Source organism: Trachypithecus francoisi, unplaced genomic scaffold (assembly GCF_009764315.1).
Source record: "Trachypithecus francoisi isolate TF-2019V2 unplaced genomic scaffold, Tfra_2.0 Lachesis_group8, whole genome shotgun sequence".
NCBI lineage: Eukaryota > Metazoa > Chordata > Mammalia > Primates > Cercopithecidae > Trachypithecus > Trachypithecus francoisi.
Window position 1 is genome coordinate 85,088,901 of NW_022681473.1, and position 24,862 is coordinate 85,113,762.

The 24,862-nt window shown below is 43.5% G+C and overlaps 1 protein-coding gene and 1 long non-coding RNA gene across 2 annotated transcripts in view; one reads left to right on the forward strand and one right to left on the reverse strand.

Annotated features, from left to right (window-relative positions):
• Positions 1-7,390: 7,390 nt before the first annotated feature.
• LOC117079833 lies at positions 7,391-17,217 on the reverse strand. Its single transcript, XR_004435629.1, has 3 exons — positions 16,617-17,217; positions 14,314-14,375; positions 7,391-7,979 (listed from the first exon to the last, which is right to left on the reverse strand). It is a non-coding gene; the product is annotated as an uncharacterized LOC117079833 (long non-coding RNA).
• An 11-nt stretch (positions 17,218-17,228) lies between these two features.
• Positions 17,229-24,862, forward strand: part of ENDOD1 (endonuclease domain containing 1) — a 42,314-nt gene continuing 34,680 nt past the window's right edge. Inside the window, exon 1 of the mRNA XM_033203957.1 lies at positions 17,229-17,692. Within this exon, the coding sequence (XP_033059848.1) occupies positions 17,393-17,692 (300 nt within the window). The 5' untranslated portion in view covers positions 17,229-17,392. The remainder of the gene's footprint in view (positions 17,693-24,862) is intronic.

Here is a 24,862-nt window from a genome sequence, read left to right on the forward strand (position 1 = left end):
TTAATTTCCTTTACCCTGATTACCAAAGAAGTTGTACCTTTTTTTGTTTGTTTTTTAGTCACTTGGATATCCTCCTTTATGAAGTGCCTTTTAAAGAATTTGTCCACCTTCCTATTGGGTTATCTGTCTTTTCTTAACTATTTAAAAGGATTTTCTATGTATCTGGATCTGTTCTCCATAGTTTGCTGGTTCTCAACCAATTAAATCAGTATTTCTGGAAGTGGGACGTAGGCATCAACACTATTTTTAAGTTCCCAAGCTGGGCATGGTAGCGCATGCCTGTAGTCCTAGCTACTCAGGAGGCTGAGGTGAGAGGATCCCTGGAGTCCAGGAGTTTTAGGCTGCAGTGAGCTATGAGTTTTGGAGGGGAAAATATTCTAAACCATAACAAGGACCTATCATTACCATCTGAGATGGGAGTGGAAAATTAATCTAATGATATTCAGATAACAGCTTTGTAAGGTACTAAAATTGTGTGTGTGTCTGTGTAAGTGTGTGAGTATGTGTGTGTGTTGACTTCTGTTTCCCTGCAGCAGTAAGAAGTGAAGCCTTTGTTTTCTCTTTGGGGTAGCAAGGAAGTAGGCAGGTAGGGAGATTTTAACTCCCTCTTCCACCAGCATGGAAATTAAAGAATAGGGTAGGTGAACATAGAGGTGAAGAAGATGGGCCGAGTCCCAGCCGTGTACTACAGAGAAGAAAGGAGACTTGAGGAAGCCTGCTTGGGTCTAGAGGGGTCTGGGGGACTTAGTTACAACAAAGGCTCTGTGCTATTCCTCACTGGGTGCTAGAAAGGACGTTCAGAGAGGGATTTCTCTTTTTCACAGTATAACCAGAACTATGGAGTGAGGTTCTGGATGTCGGGGAAAATGTCCCCTGTTAGGGTACTGTGTGGGAGAAGCTCCATCCACCTCCTATTAGACCTCCTGATGTAAGATGGGCCTCAGGTTAGTGGGTTAGAGAATGTTTCTGGGGACTGGAGCCTTGCCATTGGCCAAAGAAAGCAATCAGTCCCTTAGGTGGTATTCAAAGGGTAGAGAAAACTCTGTTGTAACTGGAGTTACAGAAATCTTTTGCAATATCTGAGATAAAGCATTAAAAAGGTTTAAGTAACTGTAGTGGAGGGCCCTGTGAAAGGAGTTCATACTGCTGGACTAGATTCTCAGATTGGCTGCCACAAAACAGAAACGTTGCAATGAAGCTAAAGGCCAGTCCTGAAAGCGTGCGGCTTTCTAATCCGAGTTCTCCCACTGCTTTCCCCTCTGTTCCCCTGCATTTCTGCATCTTCCTGCCACTTCAGTCCTCCCATCAGTACATGAAGGGTCAAGAGGCCTGTGCCAAAGTGGTGACTGTGATGAACCAAGATAGATTTCCCTGGGCCCAGGTCACTCCTTATATTGGCACCCGGCTGTGCAGCAAGCTTCCCTGGCATGGCTCCAGGGCTGCCAAGGGTTTCCTTCCTCGCTATCAAAGAGAAGGTGACTCCCAGGAACGTGTGCCTCTGTTTGTCTATTACAAATGACCTTGCATCCTTGGTACGAGAAATTCTAGGAAGGCAATTACTCTGGATAGTAATAATGATTCTCTGTTAATCATTCCTTCCATCACCTCCTCCCTCATAGCCTCTTATTTTTCTTTTAGTGATGAAATAAATAAATGATGATGTGGTTTTATGTTTTCCCTCTAGTCACAAACTCAGCCCATCCATTGGTGTGCTGTGTATCATGCATACAAAGTTGATTCTGAAGTGTGATGTGTTTAGTAAAGCAAACCTTTCCCTTAGTCACCACTTCTACCTTTCCAGCAGTTAATTACAGAGGAAAACTGGATGTAGAGCCAGCTGAACAGCATTTGAACCTGGCCTTGCCACTTTGTGGTCATGTGACTTTCAGCAAAAAATCATTGATTTTCTCTGAGCTGAAATTACAGGGCAGGATTTTTGTGAAGATATTGTGCGATGTAAATATGATAGGCATGTAGGAGGTGCTCGATAGATTCGAGCAAGAATTCTGTGCATCTCTGCATTCTCCCTACCTCTAGGATAAGCCCAAGGGCAAGTACCTACTCTCATATCCTTTATTTCTGCAATGCTCAGTTATACCACTGTCCTCACCACCACTCCCACAGCCCTACTCATTATTTTTAAATTAATGAATTTTATTTTTTAGAATAGTTAATGGCAAAACTGAGAAGAAGTTAGAGTTCTTCTATAGACCCTGTCCCCACACATGCATAGCCTCCCTCAGCAACATCCTCCACCAGAGTGGTGCACTTGTTACAATTGATGAACCAATTGATGAACACACCATTATCACCCAAAGCTCATACTTTATATTAGGATTCAGTCTTGGTGTTGCACTTTCTTTGAATCTGGACAAATGACTCACAGTGATAAGTATCCACCCTTATAGTAACATTCAGAGTAGTTTCACTGCCTTAACACATTCTCTGTGCTCTACCCATTCATCCCTCCTTAACCTCTGGCAACCACTGTTTTTACTACCTCTATAGTTTTGCCTTTTCTACAATGTCATGTAGTTGGAATCATAGAGTACCCTTTCAGATGGGCTTTTTTTTTTCGCTTAGTAATATACATTTAAATTTCCTCAATGTCTTGTGGCTTGAAAGCTCCTTTCTTTTTATTGCCAAATAATATTCCATTGTCTGAATGTATCACAGTTCATTTATTTATTCATGTATTGAAGGACATCTTGGAAGCATCCAAGTTTTGCAATTATGAATAAAAATGCTGTAAACTTTTATGTGCAGGCTTTTGTGTGGGAGAAAATATTCAGCTCATGTGGGTAAATACCAAAGAGCTCATTTGTGGAATTATACGGTAAGAGTATGTTCAGTTTTGTAAGAAACTGCCAAACTATCTCCTACCTATTACTTTCACTAGTAGGAAACTTCTTTTTTTCTCATGATCTGCCCACATATTTGTACAAAAGTTCACACATACTTATTTGCAGATTCCTCTCCCTGTTGTATTTGGCCTTGTTGCAGTGTTGCCAGGGCAAGGTCAAGATTTCAAAAACAATCAGGAGCCAGAAGAACCAACCTTTCTTCAGAACTCCTACACTAGCTTATTGAGCAATCTTTCAGTAAATAATCTCTTTCCTCTGGCTGTTCACTTCCTTATTTGGGCAAAGGGAGCTCTTAGCTATTTGCACCTGTGCTAGAGTTGGCACACAACAAGTTGAGACCAAAGCAAACACAATTTGTGCTAAATAAATGTTGGCTATTATTACTATTACGTATAAGCCCACATTTGTAAGATGTGCATTAGAAACTATACTTGAATGCACACTGGCAGAGGTTGGTGTTCAGGTCTTGACTCTAAGATTTATTTTAAAATTTTAACTGTAGGTTTCGACTACCTGGTCACACTAAATTATTCATAAAGATTAACCATTACGCTAACTATTTTGTGTATGTATAAGAAGTCCTTAACAGATATTTAGAAATAACTTCACCCTGACATTTATTTCACTGAGCTGTGACCATATAGAAATTAGAAGTTGGAGTTTTGTTCAATGTTTGAATTACCTATCATTGCTTTAAGTAGAAAACCACAAACAGTTGCTAGGAATTGGCTGCAGAGATAAGTGGGAAGGAAACCCATCTGAATTGAACAGAACCAGGCTAAGGAACAGCCCCTCACTCCAGCTGCCCTGCGGATCCCACTCTGCTCACCAGCCTCTGAAAATGAAGTTTCTAACATTCTCTTGTTGCTCCTTATTGCCACTGATCTGTAGCAACTGTCGGGGTAACACCGGGGGACCTTCTCACTAATCTGCAGCGAGTGCTGGATGTTATGGAGATAAGCAGTTTCAGGTAGACAAAGGAGGGCAAGACCTGAGCACTGTAGGGAAAGGGCATCATTGTTAGAGGTGCCACCTTACAAAAATGTAATATTTGTACTACTGGTATCCTGGCATTCAGTTTCCTTGTATTCTAATAGTTCAGGGCCCTCCACCCAAAAAAGTACCACACCCAGGCCTGTAGATCTCTGAGAGCATCTTTTCCTGTTCTCACCACAATCTTTTATTTATTTATTTAATTTTGAGATGGAGTCTCGCTCTGTCACCCAGGCTGGAGTGCAATGGCACAATTTCTGCTGACTGCAACCCTCGCCTCCCAGGTTCAAGAGATTCTCCTGCCTCAGCCTCCTGAGTAGCTGGGATTATAGGTACATGCCACCACACCCAGCTAATTTTTGTATTTTTACTAGAGGGGGTTTCACCATGTTGGTCAGGCTGGTCTCGAACTCCTGACCTCATGATCTGCCTGCCTCAGCCTCCCAAAGTGCTGGGAGTACAGGTGTGAGCCACTGCGCCCGGCTAAAATCTTCTAATTTTTTTGACCCACCCCTCAGAGCCTCTTCTTAAAAGATTCAGATTGTGTCTGTCTGTGTATTTCAGGGCCCATTTATTCATTTACTCATTCAATAAATGTTTACTGAGCACCTACTGTTCCAGGCTCTGTTCTTGGAATTGAGGACACAAGAGTGAAAAAGACAAAGAAGTTTCAACTCTCTTGGAGCATCTATTCTCATTATCAAGAGTGATATAAAATAACATGTCAAGTAATTGTAAGGACTATGAGGAAAAATAAAACAGAGTAAGGGGTTAGAGAGCAACAGAGGCTGCTTTATCTGATAGAATGGCTGGCAAAACCTCTGGGGGATGCGGTCCTTGAGCCTGTGACCACGGGAATGGGGCATCATTGTGGGCAGAGGACAAGTGCAAATGCCCTGAGATAGGAACATATGCTCACAGATTAGCAAAGGGGCTGGCATGTAGGAGTGAGGGAGTAGGAGCCAAGGCAGGGATCTAAATGGGGGGATGAAGCAACCATAAATGTCTTAACTCAGTTAATGCATACTCCTCCAGAAACCCCTGAGCAGTTGGAGTGGCTGATGTTTCAGGTAAGCAGGGGGTGGAGGAACTTGGGGACCACAGAGCTTTTGAAAGCGCTCATAATTCACAACCAACCCGGTGAATGGCTCTGTCTTTCCTACCAGATACAAATCTTATGAGAGAAGGAATGATACTTTTTAGTTCCCTGCTGTGTCAGCTAACATGACGTGTATCTGACTCCTACTAGGCACTTCATACTACTGTCGAATTGGATTGGACTCTAGCAGTCACAGCAGATCCCTGGCATTCACTAAGCTAACAACAGTCACTTCAGCTGCTTATGAGCAACCTCAAATCAGAGGCTGCAGTAGGAATTTCCTGGAAAAACAGCTACTAGGTGGGAGATCAGGTATGAGAGTTGAACAAGCAATAGATTTGGAGTATTAAGGCTATGCACTGGAAAACCCTGGCTCCAGATAAGGATAATATTTAGAAAAGTGCTAGGATTAGGAATTTGCCAAGATCTCAGGATCCATTCCTTGTGAATATCGAGTGTCTACCGAATAAGTTTCTCCCACCTGAGAAACTCCTTAGGAACCAAGTGGCCTAACCTTGCCTCTCATGATGATGTTACCTTAATTATACTTACACATGGCCATCTAAAATTGTAAGTACTTTATTTTACCTATAGTTTCATGTTGTTGATTAGATCAGATTAATACAACTGACTGTTGTCTTTCTCTTTTTCCGTGCAGTGAGAAGTCAATGAATATTGTTGATTAAATGAATAAATGACCTAAAACATCAATAAAAGTGAAAAAAAGGGCTAGCATAATAAGAAATAGCTAAAATAAATAGTTCCCTCTTATAGCATTATTACTTTCACATTATCTTTTAAAATAAGATAACCAGTACTAAGCAGGGGTTGAAATAACTTGAAGAGCCAGAGAATAAATCCTTTCTCATATTTGAATAAAAGATTTTCATTCATTCATCCATCCATTCATTCATTCATTCAACAAATATTGTTAATTAAGTACTCTCTCCATGCTAGGCACTGTACTATATGCTAAGGATAGAACATAAGATGGAGATTATAGTCAGCTTGGATGGAGACACAGACAAGCAGGCGCTCTCACCACGCTACAGCTTCTTCTAAGAAACCATAGCAATATCCAGGCTCTCCTCCATGCTGCTAGTTTCAGAACCCCTGGAGAAATGTGTCTTTTGTTGGGAGCAGTCAGCCTCAAGTTCAGTGCCAAAGCTACATGGGCTCTTAGAGCTGCTTCAGTCCATTCCTGTTCTCACTGCAGCCCTTTTGATCACTTTCTCCCAATCATGCTTGACAAATGGACACAGATCACCATTCTGGGTAGCAATGGCTGCCTTAGGTACCTATATTCCTTTCCTGTCAGTTCCGCCAGGCACAGGATGAGCCTGTAGAGGTATGGGGGCTGGTTTTTGTCTCCCCATTGGCTGCCTCACTCTAGGAAGTGGGTGTGACTTACTGTCAACCCTCTCCTTTCCTCTGTCCATGCCATTGACATTACTTGGCTCCTTTAGGGAGCAGGGTCATTTAAATACCATTTGCTATGTTCCATTCTCTCTTCCCACTATCCAGCACCCTGCCATATACTGAACGTGTCCCACCAAAATTCATATGTTGAAACCCTAATCCCCAAGTGATGGTATTTGCAGGTGGGGTCTTTGGGAGGTTTTTAGGTCATGAGGGTGAAACCTTTATGAGTGATATTAATGCCCTTAAAAGAAGAGATACAAGAGAGATTTCACTCTCTCTCACGTGAGGACATAGCAAAAAGATGGCTGCCTGTAAACCAGGAAGAGGGCCTTCATCAAGAGCCCAACCATGCTGACACCTTCATCTCAGACTTCCCAGCTTTAGCACTGTGAGAAAGGAGTGCTTGTTACTTAAGCTCCCTAGTCTAAGGGAATTTGTTATTGAGGCCAGAGCTAAGACAGCCCCAAGGAATGCTCTAGGGGAGTGGGAAAAAGGAATAAAGAAAGAAATTATGAGTATCCATGATGTGCCAGGAACTGTGTCTAGCACTTTCTATACCTCATTCATTTCCTCTCCCAATAGCTTAGTCTGTGGAGTTTTGAACCCTAGCTCCACTATTGATTAGCATGACTGTGGGCAAGTGACTCACAACTCCAAGGCCCAAGTACCTGGAGAGACAGAGCAGCAGGGTCATTATTAGTATACACCCTGTGTCTAAACCCAGCTCTGCGCTTGTAAACTGGTGGCTTTGGCAAACAGCTTCATCTCTGTGTATTTCAGCTCCTTCTTCCCTAAAATGGAATGATAACAGCAGCACCCAGGACAATAGGGTTGTTGTGAAGTCTAAAAAGCTAATATAAACAAGATACTTTGAGTAGTAAAGAACCCAAGGCAAGAATGAGCAATTATTTCACATCTTGTTGTTGAATATTTTTAAAAAGTGTAACTTGAGCATAGTGTTTGGCAGGAAGAAACACACATCAAAGTCTTGCTATTATTGATGTTTTTATTATTATTATTTTATTATTTTAATAGTAATATCATTACTTTTACTGCTATTGCTATTGTTACTTTCAGGCTTGGAGGTGATAGATCTGCTATCTTCTCTATGGAAGTACTTGAAGAGAGAATGACAAAGCACAAGTCCTCCAGCTCCTTGTCACCAAAGTATGGGCTGGGATCCTGCAGCATGGGCATCACTTGCAAGCTTGTTAGAAGTGCAGAAGCTTAGACTCCAGCCCTGACCTATGACTCAGATCTGCATTTTTAACTAATCCTCCCAGGTAAATCAAGGACAAGTTTATGGTTGAGAAGCACTGCTCTGGCACATTGGTTCTCAGCCTTGGCTTCCCATTAGAATCGTATTTGAAACATACTAATGCCTGGGCCCCCATCCCCTTGCCCCGCAAGAAATTCTGTTTTAATTGGCAGGAGTACAATGGTTTAAAAGCTCCCTGAGTGACACTAACATGCACTGAAGGTTGAGAACCACCCCTCTAGCATTTGGTCCATGGGGAGTTTGCCTGCAGGAATAGATGGGAGTCTAGTTTCTTCAGCAACTGCCAGTGAGAGTTCTGGTTTGTTTTCCTTCTTTTCAGGCCCTAAAGGAAGTGGAAGTACAAAGGGACATGAAGAGGGCACATTCTTCTCTCCCCGCACCCACCCTTCCCCCGTCTTCATTCCAGCTAAGAGGACACGTGACAAGGCTCGGACAGGCTTGTTGGCCAATGTTTCTGTTTCTCTGTGTTGCTCGTCACAGCATCCAAGCTGTACTGGCTGGCCGTGTCTCTCTCACTCAAGTCACTGTGCCAACTGGGCTTGGCTTTTCTGTGGTGGAAGCTTGTTTTTCCTTGAAATAAGGTCCTTCTCCTTGCTTTTCTGTTTTTGCCCACCGCTCACAGCACCCAGAAGTTGCTTGGTTGGAGAAAACTCGACCAGAGATCTCCTCTCAACCTCTCAAGTGAGACTCTTGACCCCTGATGGAAAATTCAAAATCCCAGCAGGCTCTGGCAAGTCATCTAAGTGAGTGTTGCTGTCAGGAAAATGGCTCCTGCCTCATGATAAGGCCAAGGAATTGGGCAGTGGAGGTGACTATTGTTGTGTGGGGATGAGGGCCATGTGGCTGTCATTTTTTGAATATTCAAGAGAAGCTTGGAACTTGGAATTTTATTTTAAAATCTTCAGGTTTTTCAATGTCGGCAGCTAATTCAAAAAACTTAGAAACCCTCCCGGCCAAATTGACCTGTTGGCCCACTGACCTCTGAAACATGCCCTGTTTTCTAAATGACCCATTTGGGTTGGGAAGTTGCCCCAAGTCATGGGGACTAACTTAAATAATCTCACTCTACTTCTGGCACTGGTAGAAAAGGTAAAACATCTGGGGTCTTCTGAGTCATGTGTCCAAAGGTTTTTAATTCAGGTGACTTGTTCTGGGCTTGTTAGTCAGGCAGATCCTCTGCCAAAGAAATGCCCTCCTTTGCCCAGACCCATGAGTGGCTGTTCCTAAGGGCACCATCCAAGTCATCTGTGTGTTCTGGGGTCACAGTGGACCTCTATGTCTGACCTGGGGTCAAATATTGTAGGAGTTGTGCAGAGTATGTCATATTGCCCTGGGAGAGCTGAACAGATGGGAAGAAAGAAAGGCTTACACTCTTCAGTCTTCTCCCTCCCCTCCTGTCCTCCCTTCCCTAAATAATAGACAGCCAAGCATTTGACAGAGCTCCTTGTTCAATGCTGCATGTCTCTGCTAGTGATCAAATGTTTCTCCCTCAATATTCTCTTTATACAAGATGATGCGACTTGAGTTTGTTGCTAATATTAGATTTGCAACAGATGCCCTCATTGTTGGGTCCTGGGTACATGCAGAGCAGATTAATAATCCAAAGACAAAGGCCTCAAATGCCCAGTGACTTTAACAGCAAAGCTTGCTGCAAGGGACAAGGGCTCACTCTGCATTGGGCAAGGTGAGGGGGACGGGCCTGCGAAAGACCCAGAAACTGAGTCCACCATCTAGATGCCATTGGAAATGTAGGTGGAGCTCTTGGTGGGAGGTGGAAGGAAGCACCAGGAAGAGGCATCTTCAAGGGGTCACAAGCAATAATATTCAGGTCTATGGTGAAAATGACAAGTCATTTAGTCACCCCTGGTGGCCAAAATTTGGACCCAGGGGAACCAGGTAGCAAGCCTAAGAATTCAATAGATATGTCAATGGACATGGCCAATGTCATGGTTCCTTCTGTTCCTTTTCATTTTTCTTAATAAAGCCTTTTTAGACAAATCGTGAACCTCCATGTTTACAAACCAAGAACCTCCTGGGTCTAAGCATGAATCACTTGGGATTTTCTCTCCCCTCCTGCTTCATCTTCAGAATGCTCTCATCTCACTTCTACAAGGGAAGGTGTTTCTTAATATCTACCAATGTGCTTTTTTTCCCCTAATTTTATTTAGTTGCCTGAACTTTATGGAAGTTAACATTGCACACCATGAAAGATGATGTGTCTATCTCTCTTTGAAGCCTCCTACACATAGGCATTTTCTTAAGGAGTGTTCCTCTGCCCACAATGATCCCATTGCTATTGCACTGGAAAACTGCCTGAGACTTAATCAAAGTCGATGGATCAAGGGTATTTTGGTCTTAGGGGGGTGTACTGGAAAAGTTCTGTGTTTTAAAGGTCCTATCTTGATTTGGAATTGAATCATCAGGTTGAATCCTGAAGCTAACCAGTTTATAAACCCAACTTGCTCTTTCTGAAATTATAAACCAGAGTCCTAAAATACTTGTCTTGTAAGTTCCAGATTTTCTTAATTCTATGTTTTCTCTAAGTGAAACTCTATCCATCTACTTACAGAGATGAAAGAAAGGACTAGCATTTATTGAGTTTTGCTATAGGTTAGATGCTTCATATTGGTTATCTCATTTAATTCTCACGTCAATAACACAAAATAGGTATTATTATTCCCATTTTACAGATGAGGAATTTGAGGCTCAGAGAGCTCAAATAGCTTGTAAGTAGCCAAGCTCAAATTTAAACCAAAACCTCCTGATGCCAAGACCTATGGTTTTTCCATTTGTGTTGCAGGAAGTCAGGGACCCTGATCAGAGGGACCGGCTGAAGCCAAGGCAGAAGAACATAAATTGTGAAGATTTCATGGACATTTATTAGTTCCCCAAATTAATACTTTTATAATTTCTTACGCCTGACTTTACTGCAGTCTCTGAACATAAATTGTGAAGATTTCATGGACACTTATCACTTCCCCAATCAATACCCTTGTGATTTCCTATGCCTGTCTTTACTTTAATCTCTTAATCCCATCATCTTTGTAAGCTGAGGAGGATGTATGTCGCCTCAGGACCCTGTGATGATTGCGTTAATTGCACAAATTGTTTGTAGAGCATGTGTGTTTGAAGGATATGAAGTCTGGGCACCTTGAAAAAAGGAACAGGATATCAACAATGTTCAGGGAACAAGAGAGATAACCTTAGACTCCGACTGCCAGTGAGCTGGATGGAACAGAGCTATATTTCTCTTTCAAAAGCAAATAGGAAAAATATCGCTGAATTCTTTTTCTCAGCAAGGAACATCCCTGAGAAAGAGAATGCGACCCAGAGGGTAGGCCTATGAACAGACCCTATGGGAGCGGCCATCTTTTATGGTCAAAGCTGAAGGGATGAAATAAGCCCCCCGTCTCCTACAGTGCTCCCAGGCTTATTAGGATGAGGAAATTCCCACCTAATAAATTTTGGTCAGACAGGTTGTCTGCTCTCAAACCCTGTCTCCTGATAAGATGTTATCAATGACAATACGTGCCAATTTCATTAGCAATTTTAATTTCACCCCGTCCTGTGGTCCTGTGATCTTGCCTGCCTCCATTTGCTTTGTGATATTTTATTACCTTGTGAAGTATGTGATCTCTGTGACCCACCCCCTATTTGTGTACTCCCTCCCCTTTTGAAAATCGCTAATAAACACTTGCTGGTTTTACGACTCAGGGAGCATCACCGAACCTGCTGACATGTGATGTCTCCCCCAGACACCCAGCTTTAAAATTTCTCTCTTGTACTCTTTCCCTTTATTCCTCAGACCAGCTGACACTTAGGGAAATAGAACCCATGTTGAATATTGGGGATGGGGTTTCCCCGATACATTTGTCTGTCTTTTTGTTTGGGAGTCTTTTATAATTCCCTGATGCTGTTACATGTCGACTAAGACAGACACATACAGACTTACAGATGGGACTAAATGTTTTCCCTAATTTTTTTGCTACCAATTAAAATAAACAGCAGTTGTTTTAACTCATAATTACAATGAAATGGTTACTTAGGCAGATGTATTTCTGAAATAAATGTGTAAAGTTCTGTGTTGAAAATAGAGATGACTTGGTGGTAAGCAGAGATTGTGGGTTCCAGGATGGCTGAGACCATGATGTATACCCTCTGTGGCCTCAGCAATCTGCACTGAGCCTGGCCTGTGGGGTCCACTCACTATTTACTGAATGAAGGAATACGTTTCTCCTCTATCCACATCCATATTGATGTGAAGTCTGATATTAGTTTTTTCTATATAATGTGGTAAAAGACCCAAAACATAAAACTAATCATCCTAACCATTTTTCAAGTGTTAAGTGTATTCACATTGCTGTGAAAAAGATCTCAAGAACTTTTTCATCTTGCAAATTTCAATTTCTATACCCATTAAACAACTGCTATTATTTTTAAACATCCACATTTAGCTTTACTAGAAAGAAGACAGCTCTGCCTACATTTCAGGTAAACATGACTCAACCTCCTGCTGCTTATGCATCAGCAACTCTCTTGACTCAGTAAATCACTGTCTGTTGCCCACACATGGGTTCAGCCAGGCAGGCTCTCTTTGATTTGGTCATTATTAGAAAAATAAATCAGGCATTCTAACCCCAATAGGAACTACTCCTCAGCTTCCTCACCTTTCCTGGTAATCCAAACTGGATTAGCTTCCTCATTTGCCAATTCCTTATACGTGCTAGAGAGACAAGAGAGGAGAGCCAAACAAGTAGCTTTAGGGGCCTAAAAATTAATTGTTATTCTAGTTTGTGAACCATGTTTCAACATATCGCATAATTAAGTATGATTTTCCACCATTCCCATTGTCTTTCCAGAACTTCTCCTCCTAAATTATACTTCTCTGCAACATAACACACAGTACTTCCCTTATCAGAGCATTTCTCACGCTGTATTGTAATTGCTTGTCTGTCTGTCCTCCCTACCATACTTCAAGTTCTGTGATGCCAATGTCTGTGTCAGTCTTGCACTGGAATGAAGATGGGTCTAGCATGAACTCAATGTTACAGAACTCACTAGCTGCATGAAGATTCCTCTGCTTTGCTCTGCCCTGGTCTAAGGCAAAGCCACTTGCCAATAATTAGTTAGCTTGTGTTTTCTCTTCTGGTTGCCCACATGGCACTGAGAGGTGCTGGCATGAGTGCCAGGAGAGCAGGAACTAGGCTAAACTTTGCTTCCTCTAAACACCCAACATCTAGCACCATTGCTGGCTCATGGTAGATGTTCAAAAAACATTGAGGATGAATGAATGAATTAGAGCAATGAAAACCCAAATGAAGTTTCAAAAAGAAGGTTTTATTCTTTCACTCATCTACTCACTCACTGTATTAGATGCTTACTCTATAGTAGGCACTATGTTCATTACTAAGGGGAAAGGTAGCAGTTATGAAACGGGGTTACTGGTTTAATAGGCATAATTAGAAGGGGCTCTTAACCTCATAGAGTAGAGGAGGGAGTGAAGTTGAGGACATGCTTGTCAAGAATGTGAGTGATTGAGGAAGTGATGGTTAGCTAGATTGTTGGGATTAAAAAAAAAAAAAAAAAAGCTAAGCTAGACGAAATGAGTAAAGGGATGAGAATGGGTGGTGAGAATTCCAGGACAAGGGAAGTAGTTTATGATGCAAATTTTCAGAGACTAGAGAGAGCATCAAGCTGAGTTCAGTGGCTCAAATCTGTAATCCCAGCACTTTGGAAGGCCAAGGCAGGTGGATCGCTTGAGCTCAGGAGTTCCAGACCAGCCTGTGCAATATAGCAAAACCCTGTCTTTACAAACAATATAAAAATCAGCCGATGTGGTGGCTACACTTGTAGCTGCAGCTACTAAGGAGGGTGAAGTGAGAGAATCGATTCAATCCATGAGGTTGAGGCTGCAATGAGCTGTGATTGCAACATTGCACTCCAGCCTGGGTGACAGAGAGAGACCCTGTCTCAAAAACAAAACAAAAGAGAGAACATTGTGCATTCATGGAAACACAAGAAGCTGAGCATGTGGGCAAGGTGGGAGTGGAGAAAGATGAGGCCTGAGAGGGAAAGGCCAGGTCTCTGGGGTCATGGAAATCAGCTAGTATTTCTGGCTGCATCCCAAGGCAAATGGAGAGTGATTAAAGTGCTATTAAGGGTAGGGTGACGTCATCAGATTTATGTTAGGAAGTCATCCTAGCTGGAGAGTGGATTAGAAGGGATGATGGAATAAAAACTGGGCATGACAAATGAGGATGGCTTGGTCAAAGGTGTGACGGTAGGGATGCAATTATCATCAAAGCAGTGAGGCAGGGGAAAGAAGTGTCTAGTTGGGCTCATATTTTTAAATAACTTTGGACAGAACCAACCAAACCACAGATGTTTTATTCCACATCAGCCATTACTTTTCATCCTCAAGCCTTTGCAGAAGGCTATGGAATGTTGTTACCTTTGGCTGGGTCTGAGTGCAGAGACCTAAGAGGATCTGGTTTGAAACCTCTTTTCCTTTGAGAAGAGAGTCAGTGACCAAATGTAGAGACAGCAGTGAATTATTGATGGACCTACAAGTTTTACACATACAGATGTTGTTTAAGACAGTTTTCCCCTAGAATCAGCAGTTAGCAAATGTGTTAATTAGATCAAGTCACTCCTACCTTGTAGTTTGTTCCAAATCTTGGGGTGAGAACACTTGTAATTTGCAAAAGTAATATTTTATCTGTGGAAGACAAGCACACGGAAGAAAAATCTATTGTCTTGTACTATAAACTAAAGAATATAAAGTAAACGAAATCATCCTGGCTGTGGGATGTACAAACGTTCAGTGTTATAATGTGTGTCAGTCACTGACAGAGGGCTGGGGGAAAAACTAGACTCTGCCACGGGGACTGAGTGGCAGAGATATTTATGCTTATCAAAGGTGGAGCACAGGGATCAAGACATTTTGAGAAAGTGAATTAAAGTCTTATAAATACTTTAGTCATAAAGGCCAACAATGTATTATACTTTCTGCATTGGTAAAATACAACATAATCATATTTGGCATCTAATCACTCCAGATTTTGTGGTAGCCACTGGGATCCACCAACCACCTTTGTCCCTAGGAGTACATGATTTAATAAAGAAGACAGATACAGGGATCATTAACACTCTACCATGATGAGTATCCTAACAGATACATATTTAAACAACTCAGAGAAGAGAGGGATTGATTTCTAGTTGTTCAACTGTGTTTATATATCTTTATGACTGACATCATAAGTCAACACTGGGGAACCCTATACTCAACCTTATAAAATAATGTAAATATTTTAAAAATCCTATAAAACCTATAATCCTCCCAGCATCGTCCCTGTGGGAGGACTTGATTGAAGCCTACAAGGATGAGACGACTGAGGTACTAGTACCAGATGATCAGGGTCATCATCCAGATCAAAGGGGACTTCAAGTCTAGCCTCTTCTGTGACATCACACTAAATGTGTCCCCTCCTTTTTTTAAAAACTAAGATACAAACTTTGGTTTCATTTCTGGGACCAAACATAGTCAACATTTTCAGGCATTAAAACCTGTAAGAAATTTGTTCTTAAGTTCCAATGTACAATCTCTTGAATAGCTTCCTTCTTTATGACCTCATCTTACAGATGTGCTGTGAGTTAAAAGAAAAGGCCAGGCTTGGGAATCAGAGAGACCTGTTTCAAATCTGCCTCAGGACTCACTGGCTGTGCCAGCTTAGGCAAGCATCAACAGGCTCTGGTCCTCCGTCCCTGTAGTGGCACACTGGAGAAACAGATGACATCATAAGATGAGTACAGGCCCTGGCCCTGGGTAGCTGCCCTGACCCTATCTCTGCTGCCACCATCCTACCATCCTAGTCCAAGCTACCATCTCTCATCTGGATTGTGGCAATTGTGGGGTGTTTTTCTTTTTTCTTTTTTTTTTTTTGAGACAGAGTCTGGCTCTGTTGTCCAGGCTGGAGTGCCGCGGCATGATCTCAGCTCACCGCAACCTCCGCCTCCCAGGTTCAGGCTATTCTCCTGACTCAGCCACCCGAGCAGCTGGGATTACAGGGGCCTGCCACCACACCCAGCTAATTTTTTGTGGTTTTAGTAGAGAAAGACTTCAGCATGTTGGGCAGGCTGGTCTCGAACTCCCGATCTCAGGTGATTCGCCTGCCTCAGCTTCCCAAAGTGCTGGGGTTACAGGTGTGAGCCACCCATTTATTCTGGGCCACTTCAATCTACCAGTCTCTCCCTGACAACGAAAAGGATAGAGTTACCACCTTTAAAAGATGAAAATCCTCAACATGATTTATAATATTTTTCTCCAAACTGCAGGTCATGAACCATTAGTGGCTCATAGAAACAACTTAGTGGGTCAACACCAGCACTTTTTAAAAAAAGTGAAGTAGAACAGAAATATGAAATTGCAATGCCAATCATAAGCATAAGAATTATTTCACGAAACTTTTCTCATTATGGGCCTTCTCAAAAAGTGTTTGAAGGCCTCTGGCCTGTAATACCCTGAGTAATGTGACCATTGCCTCCTCCTTTAGCCCCACTTCCCATCATCCCCACGCAGTTCTCTGCTCTTTACCCACACTAGCTTTCCTTCAACTCCTCCAATACATCATGTTCCTTTCTGTGGGAGACCACTTAGCACATGGTTTTCCTCCTTGCCTAATGTCATCCTCCAGGTCTCAGCTCGGATGCCATTTCTTCCGGCAAACCTTCCCGGATTACATCCTGAACCCCTGCAGCTGTCAGGGTCTCACAGATCTGCATTCAGTTTTTAGTTATCCTTTAAATACCATGTTTCCTCGGTGAGTGACAAGGTTTCCTACTAGGCTGTCTTTGTGACCGCAGGGGCCCTGTTCTTGTTTACTCCTGTGGTAATCCAGTGCCTATCTCAGGCTGGCACCTAGGCATTCAGAGGGATAAATGAAGGAAAGAATTGGCCAACCTGTTGACCCGTGACGTCGGCTGGCCTCCTTCCTTGCTTGGTATCGGTTTTGTTTCTAACCCTTGCACCGAGAAAACCACACAGGGTTGTACTGTCTGCCCAGTTTAGGAACTTCCTTTAACAGTATTTCTTTACTCTCTGAGTTTCTGCTGAGCCCAAAAACAAAAGAAAATACTGCAAGAAAATTGTATGCGTGTGCTGGCCGTTGAGCACTTCGGTGGAGAGTGGGAGAAGGATCTGCATAAGATTTCAGAGGGGGAACTCTGCCCATCCACTCCGAACCGGCCGCAGCTCTGTGAGCATCTCACGCCACCCCTCTGCATCCCCAGGGCTGCCGTTGGGCGCGCGCGATCAGCAAGCTTCTTGGCGCCCAGTCCCTGCGACTGACTATCTCTTCCCAGTCCCGGGACTAGGCCTGCCCCACTCGGATTCTCCACTCTTGGCAGCGCGCGTCCCCGCGGACTGCTGAGACCAGGCGGCGCGGCGGCAGGTGACCCGCTTCTCCAGTCCCGGGCGCAGCCCAAGGGACGTTGTCAGAATCGCGGAGCCCGGCCCTGGGCCTCTGCAGCCATCTTCAGGGAGGGAGGCGCGGCCTCCGGACGCGGATCCGCCCCCGCCGCCCGGGTTGCTCCGCCCGGCTCCGCAGAGCGCCGCGCCTGGGTTCCGACTTCCCTTCCCTACCCTGCTAAGCTGCGTCGCGCGCTCATAGCCCAGCCCGCAGAGCTCGCGCCGCGGCAGCCCAGCCGCTCGGCCCAGCCGCGCTCGCAGAGGCCGCCATGGGCACCGCGCGCTGGTTCGCGCTGGGCAGCCTCCTCGCCCTGGCTAGGCTGCTGGAGGGCCGGCTCGTGGGCGAGGAGGAAGCCGGCTTTGGCGAATGTGACAAGTTCTTCTACGCCGGGACCCCGCCTGCGGGGCTGGCGACCGATTCCCACGTGAAGATCTGTCAGCGTGCGGAGGGCGCTGAGCGCTTCGCCACCCTCTACAGCACTCGGGACCGCATCCCCGTGTACTCCGCGTTCCGCGCCCCGCGCCCTGCGCCCGGCGGCGCAGAGCAGCGATGGTTGGTGGAGCCGCAGGTAAGCGAAGTGGTTCCCGAGCCGGGGACCGTACCGCTGGACTTGCCCCCAGGGGCGCTTTGCAGCTACCGCGAGGGGCTGGGCCGGGAACAGCAATCCCTACGCCTTCGATGCCTTGGGCCAAGAAACGCGGGTTCCAGATCCACCCGGTTGCGTCCCCGGAGTGTAGCCTGCCTCGCCCTCTGTCGAGGCTACAATAAGAGCCTGGCGATCTGTGAGCCTTCACTTCACTTCATGAGTTGCAGGGGCGGGAGGTCCCGTGTGGGAGGAGGTTCTCCCTACATTTCTGAGCAGACATCCGCAGTGTTTCATTCCTGAATAGTGAAGAGCGTGAGACAGAGACCCTGGAGACCGTTCAGATTCGCAGAAAGCCTACGCTGGGTGCTCACAGGCCTTCGTGCAAGTTATTGTCATAGCACTCATTTGGAGGTGGGTAGGTGGGCGTTTTCATCCCCATTTTACAGAAGAGAAGATTAACCCAGGGGGTCGAAGAGACTTGCGGAAGACCACCCAGTTAATAAGATGGGGCAGGTCTTTTGTCTAGAAATTGACTGCCTTTTCTGCTAAGTAAAGCTTCTCTACTGCAGAGCTCATCCTAACCTGAAAATCCTTCCTCTACACACGGCATTGAGTAAATTCGATCTGCGGTTGTGTTGAATTAGAACAATAAAATAAAGATACAGATTTTTAGAAACGCAATGGGATAGTTACAAATGATAAGGAAACAATGACTACCTCCAGCTGATGGAAAGATAAGCCAGTTTTTCCTGACTCTTCATATCTATATTATCATACCACTAGGAAATCATGTCACCTCTCATGGTGTTCTATCCCATCTGGTAAAGGTGAACAAACACTTGAGAAGCCCTCAGAGTCTCCCGAACCTGCTTTCTTGCTCTTAACACATCCTGGCTTACCTCTGCTCAGTTGGTCTCCTCTCTAGAACACCCTGCCAGGCTCCCCTCTCCCTCTCACCAGCCTCCCACCCCTGTCCAGGCTGCTGGGGGAGGAGCTGACCCAACGCTCTCCCTTTCCTGAGGACCACAGCTGCCCAGGACCACACCAGTGGACAGGAGGCTGGCTTTCAGGTGCTTTATTCAGAGCCTGTGGATTGTAATCTCATTGAGATATTTCTAGCTCTGAGGTCTTGGCCCCGTCTCAAACAATCTGCACCTAGTTTTCTTATCTTCCTCACATCCTTCCACTAACCTCAACTGTTGATAACACCTGTTGAGATCAGGTATGTGAAAAAGACGTTGTCAATTGCACACACAAGACACATTTAAATCCAAAATTAGTTTTCCTCCAGCTGTACCCCTAGAGCTCACAGGGTGTTGCCCACCTCTTGTCTTGCATTGTGATTGTGTGTGCCTGTGAAGAAAACAAATGACCTAGTCCTTTCCCCTTGATGTCATGGATAGCTTGGGGAGACAGAACATACGTCTGAGGAAATCATGGGAATGCATGCTAAACAAATTTCAGTTAAATTCAGAACACATTTAGTGATCTCCTGCTGTGTGCCAGACATTTGGGATACCAAGAGATCTGAGTGCCGTTCTAGAACAAAGGCTACCTGATCTGCAGGTGGAGTTTTCTGGATGGAGAGGTGGTGTAGCATTTGATTAGAGCCATGCTATGTGGGTTCAAATCCTAGTTGCTCCGCTGACTAGCTATAAACTTGGGCAGGTTAAATTGGAGATGATAGCATAGGGTGGTGTGAGATTTAATGAGTTACTGTATACAAAGTTCTCAGGTGTGTGACACAGGAGTACTAGCTGTTGCTATGACATGGGCAAAAAAACCATAATTTAATAAAGGTGAACAAAGTTCTATTAGATTTAATCTGTCTTTGAGGTGATGGAAGCAAGCCTTAGGGTCAGGATGACATTTGTGCTTTGTGTGGAAAGATAAGGCAGAGTTTAGAAGGGAGGCAAGGAAGAGGACATTTCAAGCAGAGGGAACAGACATCATGAGTGAGAAAGACATGGCAGATTCAGGGATTTGTGCATGAAGAAGTTGGAACAGGTAAACTAATACAAATAGATTCATGTACTCAGTTGCTCAGAATAAAAGGGAATCACGGAAGGGAGGGATCAGGTGGGGAGGAGCCATCAAGGAAGGCTTAGGGAGGCAGAGCCATTTATGTAGCTAGGGAAGAAGTGAGTCATAAAGGAGCATAGTTTGCCAGAAAGAAGTAAAGGGAACCAGGTAACATGGAGACTGTGGGTGGGATAATGAGGAAGGGGACTGTGGAGATTAAAGAAGATGGGAAGGGAGGGCGGAAATAGTTACAAATGGCAGCTTGAGAGGTAAGATGTACAGTGGTTCTGAAAAGTACAAGGGGCCTGAGCTCTTACTGTGCTGAGAGGTCAGAATGGTCACTGTGGCTGAGCACTGCAGGATGCTTTTCCCTGCAAGGTGGATGGCCTCCCACACCCACCCACTCAACCTCAAGTCAAATCAGCCAGGATCCAGAGAGTACTGGGAGAGAGGGAGGGAGGAGGAGGTGCGAGGTGCAGCTGGTCCTGCAGTGCACTGCAGCAAACCTGGCCCCCTGCTGCCTACTCCCTGAGGCCTTGCCTCCTTGCCAAGATCCCCACTGCAGAAAGATGCTCAGGGCTCAATGTGTACCGTTGGCTGCTTCCAAGCACTTTATAATGCTGAGTCTCCTTGTGCCCACATCACCTTTTTATGAGGTCAGTGTTGCCAAGAAGAGGCCCTGCACACGGGAGGAAGAGGCAGGAGACCAAAGGAACTCAGTGCTTGCCTCCAGTGATGAGTCAGGCAGGGCAGCAGTGACACTGAGTTCCCAAAGCCCAATTCAGTAGCTTTTGAGGCCACACTGCAGTTTCTCTTTGAAAACAATCTCCTAAGTCAAAGATCACAGAAACTTAGTCACTCTGGTGCTTAAAATCTGTAAAGAGTTGCCTGCCCAACCCCTACAGGACAAAGTTCACACTGCAGAATGCAGTTTATAGGCCCTCCATAGCCTAGCTCCTGTCTCCCACTCCAGTCTGGTTTCTCACCATGCCCCACCCTCATATTTTATGTTCTAGCATTATCCAGCTGCCTGGAGTTCCTCTCATAAACCAGACTGTTTGTGATGTCTGTTTCTTAGCTCGTGCTGATTCCCTTTGCCTAAATTCTCTTTCTACACAGACCCTATCTTATCCTTCACTTCCTGCCCTTACTCCATCCTTTAAGACTCTGCTGAGGTGTCACCTCCTCCAGAAAGAATTCCCCACCTAAATTGTATCCACCTCCCGAGTTAGGTCCACCCCTTCAGTGCTCTTATAATTTTTCTATTTTCATACTTACCATATTGTTTTATAATTATCTGCTTATGTATCTGTCTCCCCAGCTTGAGCCTTTGAGGAATGATGACTGCATCTTACTCATTCTTTTCCTAGTGCCCAGCTTATAGAAAGCACGTGATAAGTGTTGAATAAAATATTTTGATGTTGGGAGGATCAATCAGGCAGCAGCAGGTGAGATGTTCTGCTTGAGTTTTCTCCGTGGGGCGCTTTCTGTTTCAGAAGCTTGCCCCATGGCTGTCCAGCAACTGCTGTTACGAATGTGGTACCTGTGCAGAGCTGGAACCCTGCTCTGAAGCCACTCCATCAATCTTAGCTTTGGCCTTTGAAACTATCCCAAATGATTTTGATCTCTGCTCTGCCTAGAGGAGATGATTTGGAGGGGTTCTAGTCAAGACTCCAGAAACCTGAGAACTGGATTCTGGTTTAGTGCAGGAAGCCTCAAACCTTTTAGTTTGTCGACTCCTTTCCACTTAATGGAAAAATTTTTAGATAAGATACCAATGATGCCTTTCTAAAGTGCATTGCTGATTTATGCCAGAAGCCAATGTATAAAGCTCTATCATTTTATAAACGTGGAAGTAACTGACTATATAAGATTTCAAAGTGCATTGCTGATTTATGCCAGAAGCCAACATATAAAGCTCTGTCATTTTATAAACATGGAAGAAACTGAATATATAAATTATATAATATTTATTATATATTTTACATATTATATTATATATCATATAATATATAATTTATATATTCAGTAATAATAGTGTATATTTGTTCAATCTTACAAAAATACTGTGAGGTAGATATTATCTTCTTCATTGTAGAAATGAGGAAACTGGCTCAGAGAGGTTAACTGAGGTGTTTAAGGTCACACAGCTTATTTTTGAACTCATTACTGAGTACTCTTCTGATACACCATGGAGATTGTTTGATCTCACAATGGATCCACTGCATTAATGGTTTTAGGACTTTAATTCTCATCTTTTATGTGAGAATTCTAATTTCTACTCCACTTCTATTTTCTGACAGTCATAGGACAAGTGGGAGCACTTATTTGGCTGCATAAAGGTTGCTCAAGTGTCAGTGACTCTGGAATGAAGGGGATATTCTGGTTAACTACAAAAACCTTTTTCCTGGAGGGCACAGTGAGGTCATATTTCAGATCTTAGTAAATGCATATGAACGGTTGTCTCAAGTTAGAACCTTGATTAAGTCCTTGATTTTTAATTTCCATCCATGGCTTTTACAACCTGAAATAGAAATATTGTTCAATTTGTTCCAACCTCAGCCTTCTTTTCATTGTGTCAGAGAACAGATACGTAGATCATCATATACTTAAATCTCTGTGTAAGGAATGCAGTGAACAGGGCAATCCTGATTCTTACTCCTTAATTAAGAGACTTAATTCAGATCCCTGCTCTTCCATTTACAAGCTATGTGACCTTAAATTCTTCCAGCCCTCTTTTTTGGATCTGTTCATTAAAGGTCGTAACAGTGTTTATAGAGAGGTTGTAACAAATAAACAAGATAACACATGAGAGCATGTGGCATGGTACCTGGAATATGGTAAACTCTTAGTAAATATTAATATGTATGTAAGGTATTACTTCAGTAGGTGCTAGGCGTGCATGCACGCGCGCACACACACACACACACACACACACACACAAATGGAATGTTGGATTAGACAGGTGACACCTACAATTCTACAAATCTCTCCTAAATGTGAAATAGCTATACATGTATCTTCTCAAATGCTCGGTATATGTCCCACATTCATATAGTAGATGCTTCATAAATGCATGATGAGAGATGAAATGTGTGGAAGATTGAATGAATGGATGGAGGGTGGATTTGAGTGATTAAAAGCAAAAACAAACCAAACAGGTACCAAAGACATCTCCACCCTCTCTGTCCTGGGAAACCAAGAAGTGTGTTGTCACAAAACAGTGAGCAATGGCATTGCAGTCTATTGTGCTGAGCCTGGATAAGACTGGGAAATGCCTGACCCAGGGGATGGTTCCAAAAGCAGTCACTCACAATTTCTTCCTTACTGTGATGCACACCGCAAAACAGGGCCCACACATGCTATCGTTTGTTGGATTTTTCCCTTCTGGCTTTTTCTTCATCTTTGAATTTAGTGTTTCCTTTTGTTTTGCAGGCCACTGTCAGGATCAAGTTAAGGTACTTACCTATGTTGGCAGAATATTTCAGGGACATTCATCCTGAAGCAGTCCAGTGGTGACAATTCCCTACACTATTCTTTCAGTTTAGATTTATATCTGGACAATCTAGGCAAAGAACTATCATTTATTGATCGCTTACCATGTCAAAGGTTTTCACAATCTAACTTATCTCTATAACAACTCTAGGAATTATGACCTGTGTTTTATAGTTTAATCTCTATAACAACTCTAAGAATTATGACCTGTGTTTTATAGTTTAGGAAACTGAGGTTCAGAGTGGTTAAATAACTTATCCAAGGTCACAGAGCTTCTAGATGGCAAAGCCCAGACTGGAGCTTACTACCCAAAATCCAAAGCTCTTAACTCTCTTTCTTCTCTATCACACTGTTTTCTAACTTAAATGTTAGTATTTTCTCTCCAGAATCCAAACTGGCTGACTAGACTTGTTATTTTATTTTTAATCCAGTTCTTTGGATGGTTTATGGCTTCACTACTAACATACCATTCTGTAAATGCCAGCTTCAGATTTCTCTTAGCTCCGTTACTGGTGATTCATGGTGACTGAATGGAGCTTTCCTTGGGGAATTGAGATTTTATTCTTTGGGCATAAAATTTACCTTCCTTTTAAACTCTCAGCTCTGAAAGTGAAAATTTGAGAAAGTAAATCCTCTTATTTGCCAGTAGCATTTGCTTTCAGTTACCTTGTCTGTCTTCTAGAGTTACTGTTAGTCAAGAAAGCTTTTTTTTTTTTTTTTTTCAAATTTCCTCCTTCAAGATGCATGTTATATCTTCTGAGTGGTGACTTACCCTTTCAGTTTCATGGAACTCGACATATATCATGGCAATAATTAATTGACTGTCGATATATCTATTTGGCCACTGAAAGGAAGGAGAAATAAAAAAGAAACTGACTCATAGGCTGAACCAAGAATAGAAGCACCGTTTAGTGTTCCAGTCATGCTTCATTGACCTACTGCTGGACAGAAGTGTGGCTCAATCAAAAGGTCAAACAAGGGTATTTTATATTTTTAATCAAAGCTGAAAATATGGGTACATTTTACTTTGTAGAATAATAGATGGCTGAAATATTATTTGAAAATGTAAATGTAATTACATGTTTCAGTTGACTTATACTTTAAGGGCTGGTTGGTCTTGAGTTTGTATTGACTTCCAGTTGGCATGGACACCTAATCTTTTAAGAAAGCCCTGAGCCCTCTGTCAATTCATTTTAGTCAACAAATCTTTATTGAGCATCTGATATGTGTCAGGCACTATTTTAAGCCCTGGAAAGAGAGCAGTGAACCAAACAGACAAAAACACCTACTCTCATAGGGTGTATATCTAATAGAGAATATAGATTATAAAATACATAAATAAAAGACATAGCACCAAGTGCAGTGGCTCACACCTGTAATCCCAGTACTCTGGGAGGCCAAGGCGGTCTGATGATTTGAGCCTAAGAGTTCGAGACCAGCCTGGGCAACATGGCAAAACCCTATCTCTACAAAAAATACAAAAATTAGCCAGTTGTGCTGGCATGCACCTGTAGTCCCAGCTACTCATGGAGGCTGAGGTGGGAGGATCATTTGGGCCTGGAAAGTAGAGGCTGTGGTGAGCTGAGATCATGCCACTGCACTCCAGTCTGGGGGACAGAGTAAGACCCTGTCTCA